Raw genomic sequence first — 15,685 nt, forward strand, 5'->3', positions numbered from 1 at the left:
CCTCAAGTTACAAGGAAGGCGATTCTGGCTAAACATCAGGAAGAACTTTCTGATCGTAAGAGCAGTTCAACAGTGGAATGGACTCCCTCACAAGGTTGTGGACTCTTCTTCCTTGGAGGTTTCTAAGCAGAGGTTGGGTGGCCATCAGTCATGGATGCTTCAGCTGAGATCAGTCATGGATGCTTCAGCTGAGATCCCTGCATTGCAGGGGTTGGACTAGATGACCCCCGAGATTCAATTCTACGATTCTATGATTCCACAAAGTATTTCTGCTTGCCCTCTCAGCCCAGGGATTGGGTGGTGGCAGCGTGGAGGGGGAAGACGAGCAGCAATGCCCGCCATGTGGGAATGCGCAGGCTCTCGCTGACTTCTCTGAGAGCTAGGGCGCTCCTCAAGGCATTGTCGCTTGTCTTCATCCTGGGGTGGGGAAGGGAAGCAGTGACACCATGTGCTGGAAGCAGTGGGGCAGACGGGGCGCTGCCCTGTGGACCTCTGCTGCCTGAGGCGGGTGTTTCACCCCATCTAATTGGTGGGCTGGCTCTGATGCGAGCTGAAGCCGACAACATCTGGATCCACAGGTTGCCCACATCTGCTGCAGAGGATCTGAAGAGGCTCCGGGACAAGGCTTCTGTACCTTTAACAACTAACTGCGTAAGACGCAAAAAATTATTAGATGAATCTATTCCCCAACTGTGCATAATGCCCACCTCCCCCGGTTGGTTTTCTCCTGGTCCTATAGTTGTTCATGACATTAGGTGTCTGAACAGGGAAGCAAGACTGTAGCCCTGTAGTCAGGAAACTGGTCCATAAATGATCCATACAATTTGCTCTCTGAAATCTTCTTGCGCTTTCTGGCTCATACTCCATGTTGCCCTTCCTTCAGTTCTGTGTGGTCTCCCAAAATACTTATTTGGAAAATTAACTCTCATGAGCAGAGCAAGTTCTTCAAACAATGCACCACAAATAGTCCTGCGCTCTAAACAAATGAAATGGGTGCATCCTTGTATTTGGCAGTGGGTGTTTTTCAAATATGACATTTAAAAGCATACCTTGGCTTCTTTATGTGCTATCGATGCCACATGCAACTGTTGTTGAAGAATAAGGATAATTTGGCTGTGTATAATCAGGAAGCACCACCAGCTGCTTGCTCCTTAATAAATGATTTTTTTAAAACATCCAGCCAATTTGAAAAGGATCCATTATTGACCACCCAATCAGCTGCAGCTCTATATCAACTGCAATTCAGCTGGCTGGAAGGAGCTGTTTCAAGCAGCTTGTTGGAGCCATTCCCATCCAGAAATCTACTGAGTAAGCAAAGGTTAATCAGTAGAAGATTGCCTACATTATTTTGGTAATAAGCCCACTATGGAAGCTCAGTGCATTTCCTAGATCAAGATCAGGAGCAACCCATTCTCTTGGTTTTCAGTATGCTGAAGCTATAGCCCAAGTGAGAGTATGCCGTGCACCGTGGTGGCTGGCTGGGCACTTGTTACAGTCACTTACAAAGCTATCTCCCCCATTCTTGGAGCAGTTGGATGTGTTTTTAAAATATTTAAAAGTGACCAAGATGGATGCAAGGAGATAATAAGGAGGGAGAATCAGTTTCAATTAAGAAGTTTATATTAAAATAATAATAATTAATCTGAGACCATGGATGCTGTAATGCATGATGAGAACCAGGGTTACATTAGGGAGGAGAAACATTTGGGGGCTAAAAAGACAGGCTAGATGACTGCTAGGTGCAGTTCCTCAACTATATGAGTCTCTTTCAATGTGTATAAAAGGGACAGATTTGCTTCCCCTCCCTTAGGAAATATTTTCAATTTTCATTTTATTGTGTTTTTTCTCTTTAAAAAAAGAGAGAGAAAGATTTACAGGTAAAAAATACTCGCACACCTATATACAATCCATAAAAATACATGTCACTATGATATGCCTAGACATTTCCCCTACCACCCACCCTTTTGCTTTAATACTTTCCCCTTCCCATAGATGAAAAAATCACCTGGAAGGGACAGGCATTGGTCTGGCTTCCCAGCTAAAATACAAAAGGAAGATACAAAATAAAAGCTAAAAAGGATGAAAGGTTTCTTTGGTTTCTCAAGTTTAACTTAGGTTCTTTCCCCCCTTTTCCCTTTTTCTTTTGCTAGGAGGAGGATGCTTGAGTGCAGGGCATTGGGATAAGTACCTGAGGGAGACTGGGGAGGGGGAGAAGGTGCTAGCTCAGTGACAGAAGCTGGTGCTCAGTGGTGGAGGATGGCTTTGTATGTGGAAGGGCCCAGGCTCCAGACCCAGGGACTCCAGGCAGGGCTGAATCAAGACTCCTGCTCCAAACCTGGGAGAGAGAGGCTGCCACTCAGCATGTAGACAACACTGAACCAGATAGATGTGGTAGAACTAAGCTTCTTGAGCTTCCCCTGGAATGTTTTCTTCCCGGAAGCAGGGAATCCCCATCTGCTTTGCACAAAGAAGACAAGGGCTCAGGCATGTAACAGACAATGTGTTTAGGAGAGGTGACAAAAAGCATCACTGGCCTTGGCTCTGCTCACTCTCTTGGGTCATCTTTGGTCAAACAGGTTTTTGAAAGCCTAACAAAACCTGTTTAGAAGAGGTGACAATGGGCAAGTGTCCCAACACCACAGGGGATGGTGACTCCTTTTAACTCTGAACACCACTCTCATGGTTGTCCATCTCAATACTTAAACCCTCCAGAGCTTTTGCAGCACTTGTTTTGCTTAGTCAGCTGGGTCTGTTTGAACATTACCTCCAAGTCTCTCCCCCCCCCCCCGGCTTATTTGTAGCCTGTGAACAAAGTACACCATCTTTGTATGTAAATTCAGAACTGAAGAACCCAGCCTCTGAACTATTTGGGGAACCTGGCCTGAATAGATGGCAGGAGCTATAGCTCACCAGCTGAGCACAAGTGCCGCAGATTGAGGGTTGCCCGCCTCAACCAGGTTTTTGCATGTTAAAAACAAACAACCCCCAAAGCAGCTGTGTAGCAAAGCAACTTTTCCTCCCATTGAACACTGAGATGGCAGGAGCTGCCTCTAGACTAGAGGAAGGGGTGTATTTGCTTTCCTGTGGAGTTGCCAGGCTGCAACCTGTAAAAAGCCTTCGGATCCCCAAATGCAGTGGGAGTCAAGGCAACCAGCGTCCCATGTGGCACATCCCTGGAACCCAGGTCATTAAAGAGGTTGGGAAGGACAGAAGGGCCAAGGAAGGAGTGAATCAGCAGGAGCAGTTGTGGCTGCCTTGCTTCCTGCCAAACTGGGAGATTCAAAAGGAGGTAAATGTTCTCCAGATATGCAGCCCAACTCAAGTGATGCAACACACACGTGTCAACCTGCCTTTGAACTGATTTGGGTTCAAGAAGGATTTTTCTTGTGGGCTGGACTGACCTGTGATCTTAGGGCACAGGGGCGGGTCTTTGGAAGTCTGTCATCCCTTGTAACTTGGCTTGCTTGTCTGAGTTATGAGCATGTGAGGCACTTCAATAATGTGTGCTATGCTGTTCCTCCAGCTTTCTACACTTGTGGCTCACTATGGTCTGCTTATGTGCCTGTTGTGCACATACACTTTTTTAGTTTTCAGCCCTAGGATTCAGTTCTCTGTCCAATGCCTGACATTTAAGAAGCCTTTCATACATCAAGAGGTAACAATCTCGGGCAAGGATCCACAGCCCACCCCAGCTCCCTGATGTATGTATGTAAATGTGGGCTCATCACATGCATCTGTTTTTAAGTGTGCATGTAAAATGTCATTGCCCCAGCCCCAATGAGATCTCCCTTTCTCAACTGGGAACTGCTGGTATAAATTATATGTGCATTCTCACCTGTACTCTGTCACTACTTACATGCACAGCCAGAGGTGGATTAGGACACATATGTACACCTTTAAAAAATGTGATGTGTGGATGGAGTGGCCCTTTGGGGCAATTCGGGCAGATGCCACAATTCTGCTCTCACAGCAAGGGATAGTGGAAAGCCATGTATCTTTAGGAAAGCAGAAGCCGCCAGAGCAGATGTTTTTGCACATCCCCCAACATTACACTTACATCACAATGTGAGCTTTGTCATGGTGGCAACTGCAGGATGGGAGCTAATGGAGAATGCCCAGGTTGATGTGGAATTCGGGGCTCCAGGCAGTCTAGCAGCTTTACCAGATGAGAGCTGAAAGGCCTGAATGTGCCAGAAGTGTATTTGCCATGTGCAAAGAAGAGCTTGCTCTTAGTAGATGCTCTGAGCCCCACCACCAACCTCCAGAGCCTCTGTATAGGCAAAACCACAGAGTCAATTCTTTCCTCCACTGGGAGTCCTTCCTTCCTTCCCAGTGGAATTTGCAAGAAGGGACTATGAATAGGTGGCAACATTCCTGCTTGCTCAAGATCACAGATCTCTCCTGCTAAATGCAGGCAAAGTTTTCAATTTGCCTAAAAGCCCTGTTTTTGCACATGTTCCTCTGTGGATAAAATTTTTCCAGGCCGACATGGGCCCTAGGTACGCAGCTGTGCTCAACAAACTCTAGAACCAGGCTGATAGCCTGTCAGAGCTCTCAATGCATAGGGGACTCTGCAGAAGAGGCACTTTGGGGTGATGCTTATTAAGAATACTGGTTTCATTTGGGGAGTGCGGGAGACAGAGGATGGATGGGTTTCGCTCTACCAGCTGGGAGAGAGGAAGGACTCCACTTCCTTTTCCTATGGCCACCTGTCCTTCATCCAGTACCATCAGCACAATTCTCAACAAGAGACCCACCTTGTACAGGAGGTCTGAGGTTGCAACAGATGCAATTTGGTACCAAAAGGCAAGCCTGGAAGTTACTAATTGGACCCAGTCTCCCTGCAGAGCCCCCAGTCCCACTCCCCAACCTCAAGTTATTGAGTCCAGCCCAGCAAGAGGGACCCTGGCCTTGTCTCTTCTTGTGCCCATCTGGTTCCTGTTCACAGCAGGTCCTCGTCGTCTCAGCCATGATCCCAACTGTCCTAGGAAAGGGTGTTAAGGAACTGGTTCTCCCCTGCCAGTGAGTTCAGCATGGAGCTCATGTCCCCCACAGCCATGTTGGCTGGGCCACCGGGCGGGGAGGTGGGGCTGAGGCCCTCTGCATCGTCTAGGATAGCTGTGAAGTCCAAGTGGGTGTTCTCCAAGTCCAGAGTGTCCAAGCTGTTGGACACCTGCTCTTCTGGCAAGTAAGAGAAAGAGTCTGATTTGAGGATGTCCAGCCTGGGGGTGAAGGGCCCACCCGGATCCTCTGCCACGCAGCTGGGGGGCTGGCAGTGAAGCTGGTGGGCGTTCATCAACTTGTTCCCAGAAGCTTTGCCCAACGGCATGTGTAGCTGGCTGGAGAAACCTCTGGCCTCCTCAGGGCTGCGGAGAGGGGGCAAGCGCATCAGCCGGTGAGGGCCGCCCTCACCGGGGGTCTCATAAGGGAGGCTGGCTTGGTAACACAAGCTGCTTGGCCTGCTCAGCGGCTTGGGGCCCCCAGGCGGGTGGGGGACCATCCCTGGGCTGTAACACTGGCCTCCAGGGCTTGAAAGTGCTTTGCTCTCCATTGCTGGTGGGGGCTTGGCAGGGTAGCTGGGGTACTTGGGGCTGCCAGGGTAAGGCTGGGGCTGCTGGCACTGTCCCCCACTCTCTATGCCCATCATGACATCACCGGCTGGCTGCTCCCCCCACATCAGTGCCTGCTGTGACTGCACATAGCTCCGAACCATCATCTCCTTGACCTGCAGCATGGGGGTCTGGGGCCTCCTGCTGGGGGGTTGCCCCATACCAAAGCACGGGGCCTGTTGGCTCTCAGGCTGGTGGTACCCCTCCCCCCTGACACAGGCAGGCTGGGCTTGGCTGTACGACAGCTGCTTCATGCCCTGGCAAGAGGCCAGAGCAGGCACAGCTGCTTGGAACTGCTGCTCAGCCTTAATGTGGGCCTGGCCAAACTGGAAAGTGCCCTGCTGGCCTTCACCCCCATGACCTTCTACTCCCATGTGCTTGGCATCTGGGACTGCGTACTGGGCAGAGTGGCACTGCCCCATGGCAGAGGAGGGTGCAGGGTTAAGCCCCACACCGTCGCCATCCCAGTGCCGCACTGTTGTGTGGAAAGCCAGGCTCATCTGGCATTGGGGCTGGGTATAGTCCAGTTGGTCAAAGCCGCCTTCCAGCTGTTCAGGACCCATCTGCAAGTTGCCTATCGCCCTGGGCGCACCTCGATGGGGCACGTTGCTTGGGAGCTCCATGCCCGCAGCCTGGCATGGGTAGCTCTGCTCCTGGTAACCCAGGTAAGGCTCCATCTCCAGCAGTTCCTGCTCTCCAGCTGGGCCGGTGCTCTCCATGGTAGCGTTCTCCAAGAAGACGTTCTCACTGATGCTTGGCGGCCGTGGCGAGAAGAGGTGGCGCTGCAGGTTGGCATCCGAGCCCCCAATCGCCTGCCCGCTGGTTCTGCCCATGCCTCCTGGGCTCATGTTGCTGAGGCTCTTGAACCTTTGCACTCTGGGGGGCGGGTTGGCCTCACCCACCGTCTGGGAGGGGTCGCTGGCTCGCCGAGCACTGTGGCCAAGTGCCAGGTGGGGGTGGAGGATGCCAGAGCTGCACCTGTGGTATTCGCTGGCACTGTGTCGATGCATGAAAGGAGGCAGGGCAGAGCCTGAGTAATCTGCCATGAGGCTGGGCTGAGCAGCCCTCTCCATACTGGGTAGAGGGGTTGGAGGCGGTCCGCCTGTCGCAGCGGCGTACTTGGCTTTGAGGCGGTATTGTTGGGCCGGTGTCAGGTTGCCCAGTCCTGGAAGACCTCCGCAGTGGCTGGCCTCGCTGGAGCGTCTGGAGGTGTCAGGGGAGATGGGGTCATACACGTCAGGTGGGCCCACCCCATTAGGGCCTCCTGCAGCCGGCAGGTATGGTGACACCATGGAGGAACGGCGGCTGACGGTGTAGGCCGAGCTGATGGTGCTGGTGGTGCTACCACGGCGCTCACTGGGCATGGAGAGGGAGGGCAGGTCTCCCGATGACAGCTCCATGATGCGCCGGTGGGAGACAGCGGAGGGTGGCCCACACAAGCCAGGCATTTCTCTCGTGGAGCCTGCGAAGAAGCAGCACAGTTGACTAAAAGGACAGAGAAAACACATTTCAAAAAGCCAGGCCCAAAGCTAAGCCCATGGTTTGTAGCCGGCTTACTAGGCCCGAGGCAAGGCCTGACAGAATGGCGAAAGGGCTCCTCCTCTGCGAGATCTGGGCACCTGTCAGTCATATTTAGAGCATCGTATGTGATGTCAGCTCCAGGGCAGGTAGAAACATGACTCAACCAGCTCTGTGACTTAATTGGGAGGGGGTAGTGCTAAATGGCTAAAGAAAGAAGAGCGGACCACAAGACCAAGGCCAACAGTATCTGCAAGAGGCTATTTCACTGCAAGAGGTAAAATAGGAGAGCAGCCTCACCCAGCACTGAAGCTGCTCTGCTGGCAGCCGTCCTGAAGAGCAACAACGGGCCTTGTTATTCTCACTGCCTCCTGCCTATGCAGACCCTATTCTATGGGCATCCGCAGGGGTTTTTCTGATCGGGGTGGGCGGGCAGCAAAGTAAAACATGACAATGGGGAGCAGGAGAGTTTCTGTCCATTTTGACTTCTAGCTCAGGTTCTACAAATGCTAGAAACATACCTTTTGAAAACAATGAAAGCTGGAGATCTAGAGATTAATGCTCATCCGGATTTGGAGGGGTAGGTGAGTGCCTGACCCCCTGTGGACACCCCTGCCCTCCCCTCCTCTTCCCCCAAGACCTCCTTCCCCACGCACCTGACCCGGGGATGGAAGGGAGCTTGACCCCCTTGGCGGACAGGGGCTTGCGCAGCTGCTTGAGCTTGTCAATGCGCAGGTTCTCCAGCTTGTGCAGCGCCGACAGCCCGGAGTTGCCCATGGACTCTGATGGTTCCTCCAGCACCGACAGGTCTTCTAAACTGCCGCCCGCATTGGCATTCATCTCCACGCCACTGTCGTTGTTGTTTGCACTGCCCAAGGGCGAGCGCTCGCTGCTGCAGGACGACTGGCCACCGGGGCTGGGCTGCGGTTTCTGGGGTGGGTGGGGGGTGGAGCACAGCCACATCGCAGGGTTACAGCAATCGTCACAACAACTCGGGGGGGGGGAGGCGTTCCATGCAGGGTGGGGGGAGAGATCTTGGCTACTTAGAATCATAGAATTGGAAGGGACTACAAGGGTCATCTAGTCCAACCCCCTCCAATGCAGGAATCTTTTGCCCAACGTGGGGCTGGAACCCACGACCCTGAGATTAAGAGTCTCATGCTCTACCACTTGAACTCACTGGGACCTGTATAGGAGTGGGGTACTTGCTTGTTTCTTTTATTACATTTCCACCCCCCCCCCTTCCTCCCAAAGGAGCCCAGGGTGGCAAACAACCAGTGATTAATCAATAGAAACAATTCTAGTACAGATGCAGACTGGGAAAGATCTCGGCTTAAAAGGCTGGTTGGAAGAGGAAGGACTTCATCGGGCACCAAAAATACAGCAGAGATTGCACCTGTCTCATATTCAAGGGGAGGGCATCCCAAAGGGCAGGTGCCACAAAACTAAAGGCCTGATTCCTGTATTGCGCAGAATGGAGGTTCTGATGAAACGGTATCTGCAGGAGGCCCTCACCTGCAGAGTGCAGTGACTGTGTATATAAGGGGTGAGATTATCTTTCAGGTATCCTGGATCTTACCTGCACAGGGCTTTATAACACCGAAACCAGCACCATAACTACTTCAACTTGCTTCTTAAACCGAATAACATGTGATGGTAAAACAATATTTTTTAAATAAAAAAAAATAGGGCTGCTAGCTTTACTCAGTAGACCATCTACTTAGTTGATTAATCACTGGGGCAAATTCCAGTTAGTGTGGGCAATGGATGAGGGCAGTAGAAAGGAAAACGGGAATAATGCTGAGATGCTCAGGGTGCCAATTTCTGAAGATTTATAGTGCAGCATTCCTTTCTCAGGGCCTGTATGCTGAAGAATGGACTGCAAGAACAGGAAACTTTTTGGCTGAATCACAAATTCCCACCAAATTCTAATTCCTCTTTGGCTCAGCGTGGTTTGGTTTGGGAAGGTCTGTAGCTCAGCTCCCTGGCACCTGCTAGTAGGTATGGGAGAAATCCCCACCTGAAGCCATGGAGAGGGACTGCCAGTCAGGGTGTGGGCAACAGTGGGCCAGGCAGACCAACGGTCTGACTGGGTATGAGGCAGCTTCCTCATCTTTTCTGACTCATCCTTTCTGGGCTTCTTAAGAAGTAAGGAGGGAAGTGGCCCCCAGTGCTCCTTGAACTCAATAAATTCTAGCCTCATAGCCCAGTGTGGAGGCTGACCCATTAGGGCACCTGCCCCACCAACCTCAGTCTGCCTTCTGGTAACCGCCACCTACCAGACTTTCTGCTTGCGAACAGTGCAAGGGGAGGCACTGGCTGCCACCTTCCCTCTCCTCAGTCTCATAGAACACAGCAGGGAATCGGTGGGCTCTGCCTAACACTGGCTCTGGCGCCACCTACTGTTGGCCTCCTTGCCTTCTGCCCTAGCAGTCTCAATGACCACCAGCCACCACGGCCCAGTGTCAAGATCCGTCCTCCGTGTGTCCTCTCCAAGCAACCATGATATGCCTTGCACTGGAATTTAGCCTCTCTTCTCCCAACGCTGCTTGTGTAGCACAGCTTACCAAGTTAGAGTCAGGCACCATGAGTTTGCCTTCGTCTTTCCTGCCTTCGCTGTCTCGCTCCTGTTTCATATCGCTGTGGAGGACGAGTGTCCGGCTGGTGGAGATGGTGTCTCCGCGATGCTTCTTGGTGACGTGGGCATCTGGTCCATGCACCGTCTTGACATGCTTGCGCAGAGAACTGGGGTCTGTGTATCGCTTGGTGCAGCCTGGGATCTTACAGACGTAGGGTTTCTGCCAGGACACGAACAGATTATTGTCCCTCACCGGAGGCGGTAACTTTAGGCATAGAATGCTTCTCTGCCTCACTCTGCCTCATAGTAAGACAAGTGTGCTTCAAACTGGGACCCTCCAGATGTTGGACTGCAACTCCTATGAACCCTCACTATTGCCTATGCTGCTTGGGGATAATGGGAGTTGTAGTACAACAGCACCTAGAGACTTGAGGTTCGGAAAAGGCTGAAGCACTGGGTCATACCAATAGTGCATGGGGGGGGGGTTGCCATCCTTTTGACGTGAGACTCCATGGTTCCCCCTAGGCAGCTAGCCATACCTCATTGGAATGTGTCCGGTTCTGGTGCTTGGCCCGGTCTGAAGCATTGGAGAAGGCCTTATTGCAGCCCTCGTGCTCACAAACGTAGGGCTTCTCACCCGTGTGGGAGCGCAAGTGGGTCTTGAGGTTCTCCAGTCGTGAGTAGGCCTTATTGCAGCCTTCAAACTGTAGGATAGCAAAGCAGTTGGTAGTTGTATGGCAAAATGGGGAACCCCCACCCTCACAAAATCACTCTTTCTCTGTGCCAACCCAAATGTGTAGCTTCCTTTGTGCGCACACCACACCCTTCTTCCAATGGGGCAGCCAGCCACACCCATTCACAGCCAGGTACACATGATGGAAGTGGTCGAAGATGGAACCTGGCTCATTGTCACAGGCACCGGGTTCTGCCCAACTTTGGGGGTGCCTGGTGCATGTGTGTGATGTCACAAGCATGATGCACATGTGTGACATCACATGGCAGGAGGCATCTGCGAGGCCCACCACAGCCACAGGGAGGCCTGGTAAGGCCTGGTGTGTCCCCTTTGCAGCCGTGGGTAGGCACAGTGAGGCCCCCCACAGGACGCAGAATATTGAGGGGGCCCAGCTGCCTCACTGAAAATTTGAGGCACCTCTCCTGAGGGGTAAGGATGTCAGAGAATTCCATCAGAAATTGAAACTAGTGCAATCTACAAGTTTGACCAAGGTCAGAAATCACACAAGTGAATAAAAGCAGTATTCACTATAGTAGTTTTTGAGTCCACACAAGTTATACAAATCAGCAGTTTTCCATTTTTTCAGACCCAGAACCCACTTTTAACCCAAACATGCATTAGGGGACTCATTTCGTAATCTTTTACAATATATTTGCATGGTGGTAGTGCTCCTGTTGTGATGCACCTTGGATCAGGCCACGACTCACTAGTGGGTCCTGACTCCTGACCCACCTGTTGAAGACCAGTGATGTAAATAATTGCATTATTTTCTGCATTGTTTTTGACGTTTCCATTCCACTGAAATGCATTGAAATTAATTATATTTGTTCTGGACATAGTAGAGAATGAAACAACACATATGTTAGCAGAAGCTGAATAGTAGCAATATAAAAACAGTACTCATTGTGAAGAAGACAAGGCAGGAGACAGTCATAGTGCAAACCTCATCAAACTCCGTCTCTCCTCAGATCCTCCACCCAGGACAGAAACCAGCTGGCTCTTTTGAGCCCACCCTACTTACTGTGCACTTGTGGGGCTTCTCTCCTGTGTGGCGCCTCATGTGAACAACCAGCATGTACTGAGCTTTGAAGGGTCGTTGTTCCCGAGAGCACTCCCGCCAGTGGCACACAAACTCCTTCTTCTCCCCGTGGATGTGCTCGTTGTTGATATGCTGCAATGACAGGGGAGCAATGCAGCAGAGGTAAAAAGTCAGTGGAAGTCAGTGGCAAACACAGTTCATCACCAGCATTTATGGTTTAGCTTCTGATCCTGCCTAATCACTGCAAAGCATTACAGAGTGGAAGCAGGGATTGTTCCAGGGTGCAGAGTCATAGCTGGCGGGGGGGGGGGGAGGGGGTTCTAGTCAGAGTTTCTGACCCAGGTGAAGCTTCCAGAGGGGTGCCATTGAGGCTCCCAGCCTCCCAGCTTGTCTGCGCTTCAGCTGGAGAGAAAGATGAAATAGTGAAGGGCAACCGTGAGCTCCTCTTTCCCCATGAAGCTGAAGAAGGCTCATTTACAAGGTGACACAGGAAGAAGGAGAGTTATTATTATATTTATATGTTTGGGCTGAGGAGAGCCCAAGAACATGCCTTCATCATATAGGCATACATCCCCCACCCCCAATAAATAAATATCATATGCAAGGGAAAATAGCATTACAATCCAGAACAGTTAATTCAACAGTTGGTCTGTGAGTATTTAGAAAAGGATGCTGTGATTTCTAAGGCCCAGCATGGGTTTCTCAAAAATAAGTCATGCCAGACCAATCTGATTTCTTTTTTTTTGGTGGTTGATTTCAGTAAGGCTTTTGACAAAGTCTCCCATGATATTCTCATGAGGAAGCTGGTAAAATGTGGGTCAAACAAGGTAACTCAGATGGATTTGTAGCTGGTTGACTGACCAAACCCAAAGGTACTCATGAATGGTTCCTCATCATCCATCTAGGCTGCATCAACAGCCTAGGGTCCAAATAAAGGGAAGCAATAGTGCCACTCAATTCTGCCTTGGTCAGACCACACCTGGAATACTGTGTCCAATTCTGGGCACCACAATTTAAGAAGGATGTTGACAAGCTGGAACATGTGCAGATGATCAAGGGTCTAGAAGCCAAGCCTTATGAGGAATGGTTGAAGGAGCTGGGTATGTTTAGCCTGGAAAAGAAGAGACTGAGAAGGTTGTCACATGGAAGATGGAGCAAGCTTCTTTTCTCCTGTTCTGGAGGGCAGGTCTCGAACCAATGGATTCAAATGACAAGAAAGGAAATTCTGACTAAACATCATGAAAAACGTTCTGACAGTAAGAGCTGTTCGACTGTGGAATTGTCTGCCTCAGGAGGTTTTCAAGCAGAGGTTGGATGACCATCTGTCATGGATGCTTTAGCTGAGTTTCCTGCATTGCAAGGGGTTGGACTAGATGACCCTTGGCATCCCTTCCAACAAAAATAAAATCGAAAGGCATCTTGTTGAAGCTTACTCAGGAGTAAATTTACATGTCAAAACTCCTTGAAAGGGTTTGCACAGAACCAAGAAGAGGGGTAGGTGACAAAAAGCCTCAAAGAAAAGGACAATTTTTTTTTTTGAAAGGAAACCAGAGGGTCTTGGCTGATCTTATCGTCTTGTAATACAGTCTTGTAATGATCCCGTGACCAAATAAATCCAATTCAAAACCTGACCTCAGATAGACAATTGTTGCACATGGAAGTTCTACTTTTGACAAACAATTTGCTTTTACAGGAAGGGATGCTCACTTTCCCTTTGGTCAAACAGTCATAATACTTCTTAGGATTCCTTTGAATTCAAATAATCTATTGCCTATTTTTATGCCCTTTACGAATAAATGTGTTGAGGTGTGTGTGTTTATATGTATGTATGTGTGTGTGTATGTGCATGTGTGTATGCAAACACACATCTGAGGGTGGGTGGGTGCCAAACTGGGTTTTTGACTCAGGTGACAGAAAGCCTAGTTTCGGCCCTGCCAGGATGTATCTGATGCAGCTAATGAGGGCAGGGGGTTGGACTGCGTAAGTCAGCCCTTCCAGTTCCCACCAAGTTCTAAGATGCCTCCTGTCCCGTCCACCCCCCCAATCCTGCCCACAGGCCCACATCACTCACGTGCACCAGCTGCTCCTGGGTGTCAAATTCCTTGGAACATCCTTCCCAGTGGCAGTTGGTCTCATACACTGCCTCAGCCTCTACTTTCCCATCTTCCTTCTCCAGTTCATCCCGGGGATCAAGCATGCCTAGTAAGGGATCCTGGGATGGAGGTAAGAAATGGAGCATGTTCAGAAAACCTTGGGAACAATTCAGAGCAATGACCTAGTCTGCCCCCCCCAACAATCCAATGAGAGAGGGGCAAAATCTGTTCATCTGTCCATCTGTCCAAATCTGTCCACCCAGTGCATAGGCATAGCAAGGATTTTTGTTGGGGGGGGAGGCCTTTTGTTGGGGGGGAGGGCTTTTGGGTGGGAAGAATCTCAGCTATGCATTTTTATTGATTTTTCTTGATTGGAGGGGCAGCTGCCCATCCCTGCCCCACCTCCCAGCTGCGCCCATGGCCTCATGGACTGATGAAGTCAAGGGTTTTGCTGATGTCCGTGAATCTCTTTTGTGCCTTCTGATGGGTCACATGGCTGAGGCACCATTAGTTGATGGCAGAACAGGTGCTTTGCCTGCAGAAGGTCCCAGAATCAGTTTGTATCATCTTTGAGCAACAGAGTTGGGAAAGGAAGGACCTCTACCTGAGACCCCAGTGGACTAGAGATGGACCAATGATCTGACTTGTTTAAGGCAATTTTGTATATTTAATTCACAAAAAATTCTTTTTGCAGGTTGTAACTGTATCACATGGGTGACTGATGGTGTGAAAACATGATATGGGGTGGTATAGAAGAAGGAGGAGGAGGAGGAGGTATATTTGTATGGGCAGATTTCCACCATAGTGGAGCTTAGAATTCTTGCTTTTTTCTGCCATGCTTTTAAATAAATTACATGTATCTGCACATAACATGCTCTTTCAAAGGTTAAGGGTAGATTCCAACATAAAACATAATAGGAGAGTTTGGATTTTAATAAGCTGAAATATGAACAAGCCTTTAGTCTGAGTTTGCAGCCCCTCTGCCTTCATGGTGGAGAGGCAAACAAGCCAGGAAGTCTGCTGTTAATTACACTTGCTTGTTTCATCTGAACCAAGAAACTATGGTTAGCAGCTTTGGAACAAGTCAGGATATTAAGTCAACTTCAAAATGTAGTTTAATATCCTGGTTCATTCTGAAGCTGTTAACCATAGATCCCCAGCCTACACAAAGGGAAGAGCAAAGGAACTGTGTGTTCAGCCAAAGAGCTTGTTCATACCTTGGCTTATTAAGCCAAGATATGATCATCTCAATGTTGTCAGTAAGTTAAAATACCCTGCCACCAATGCCTCAGCTGCAACCATCAGATATGCCTGCCCAAACCAAAAGGATCTGATGCGTCTCCGGAAACCAGCTTCTGCTAGGGCTCTCTCTGGTGAGCAACTTATGCAATGGCATCTGGTCAAAATGGAGCAGATATTGGGTTGTACCCAAAGTGGAACTGAGTAACACATTCCAGCAGCACAATAATTTCTGCTGCTTGCTCACCAGGACTTCCCCCTCCTCCCCCTCCTCCCCCCGTACTCCATGTCCCCTAAAGGTTGCCCCACACAATCCCACTGCACACGCAGTTTGGTTTGTGGACGGACTGGCAACGAGTGAGAGACTAAGCCTAGAGTGCGGTTGATCTATCCAGCTGTGAGACTGAAATGTTGGGGAGGAAAAACAAGTGAAACACCATGGTTTTTATGTGTAACGCTGATGATGAGAACATCTTCCTCTCTCTCCTCCACGCCCCCACCGCCCCTCCAGCTCCACATGAGCCACTCCAGTCCTGGACACTTGACTCTGGCTTTGGAGAGAGGGCATGCTTGGTGTCTGTGTGAGCACATTGGTGTGGGCCGATGTTACCTGTGTCCCTGTCGAGGCTGGGCTGGAAATGTCACCCTCCGAGCACTCCTCCATGCACTTGGAGCTCAGGGCATCCAGAGGGCTGCCCAGGCTGGGCTCTGACTTCAGCTGTGGGAAAGAGACGGCGAGAGCTCCAGGTGATGGTGCCCTCTCCCAGTGCAGCCCCAGACCCGAAGGAGGCCCCTTCTCCCTCTACGGCCACCCATCTTGCTTTCCCAAACGAATGTGAGAGATTAATCTTAGAGCCTACCAAGAGTGCTAAGGCA

At 50.3% G+C, this 15,685-nt stretch overlaps 1 protein-coding gene across 3 annotated transcripts in view; it reads right to left on the reverse strand.

The window, feature by feature from the left end:
- Positions 1-1,814: 1,814 nt before the first annotated feature.
- The window catches only part of GLI1 (GLI family zinc finger 1), a 108,827-nt gene continuing 94,956 nt past the window's right edge, over positions 1,815-15,685 (reverse strand). For 2 of the 3 annotated variants that reach the window (XM_083599728.1, XM_083599727.1), the window contains 7 exons: positions 15,420-15,527; positions 13,549-13,689; positions 11,460-11,609; positions 10,245-10,409; positions 9,695-9,925; positions 7,784-8,057; positions 1,815-7,071 (listed from right to left, as the gene is read on the reverse strand). In XM_083599728.1, coding sequence (XP_083455854.1) covers positions 4,985-7,071; positions 7,784-8,057; positions 9,695-9,925; positions 10,245-10,409; positions 11,460-11,609; positions 13,549-13,689; positions 15,420-15,527 — 3,156 coding nt within the window. In that variant the 3' untranslated portion in view covers positions 1,815-4,984. The remainder of the gene's footprint in view (positions 7,072-7,783; positions 8,058-9,694; positions 9,926-10,244; positions 10,410-11,459; positions 11,610-13,548; positions 13,690-15,419; positions 15,528-15,685) is intronic. The other variant, XM_083599729.1, reaches the window with a different exon arrangement.

The sequence above is a fragment of the Podarcis filfolensis genome (assembly GCF_964270895.1).
Source record: "Podarcis filfolensis genome assembly, chromosome: 2".
Classification (NCBI taxonomy): Eukaryota; Metazoa; Chordata; class Lepidosauria; order Squamata; family Lacertidae; genus Podarcis; species Podarcis filfolensis.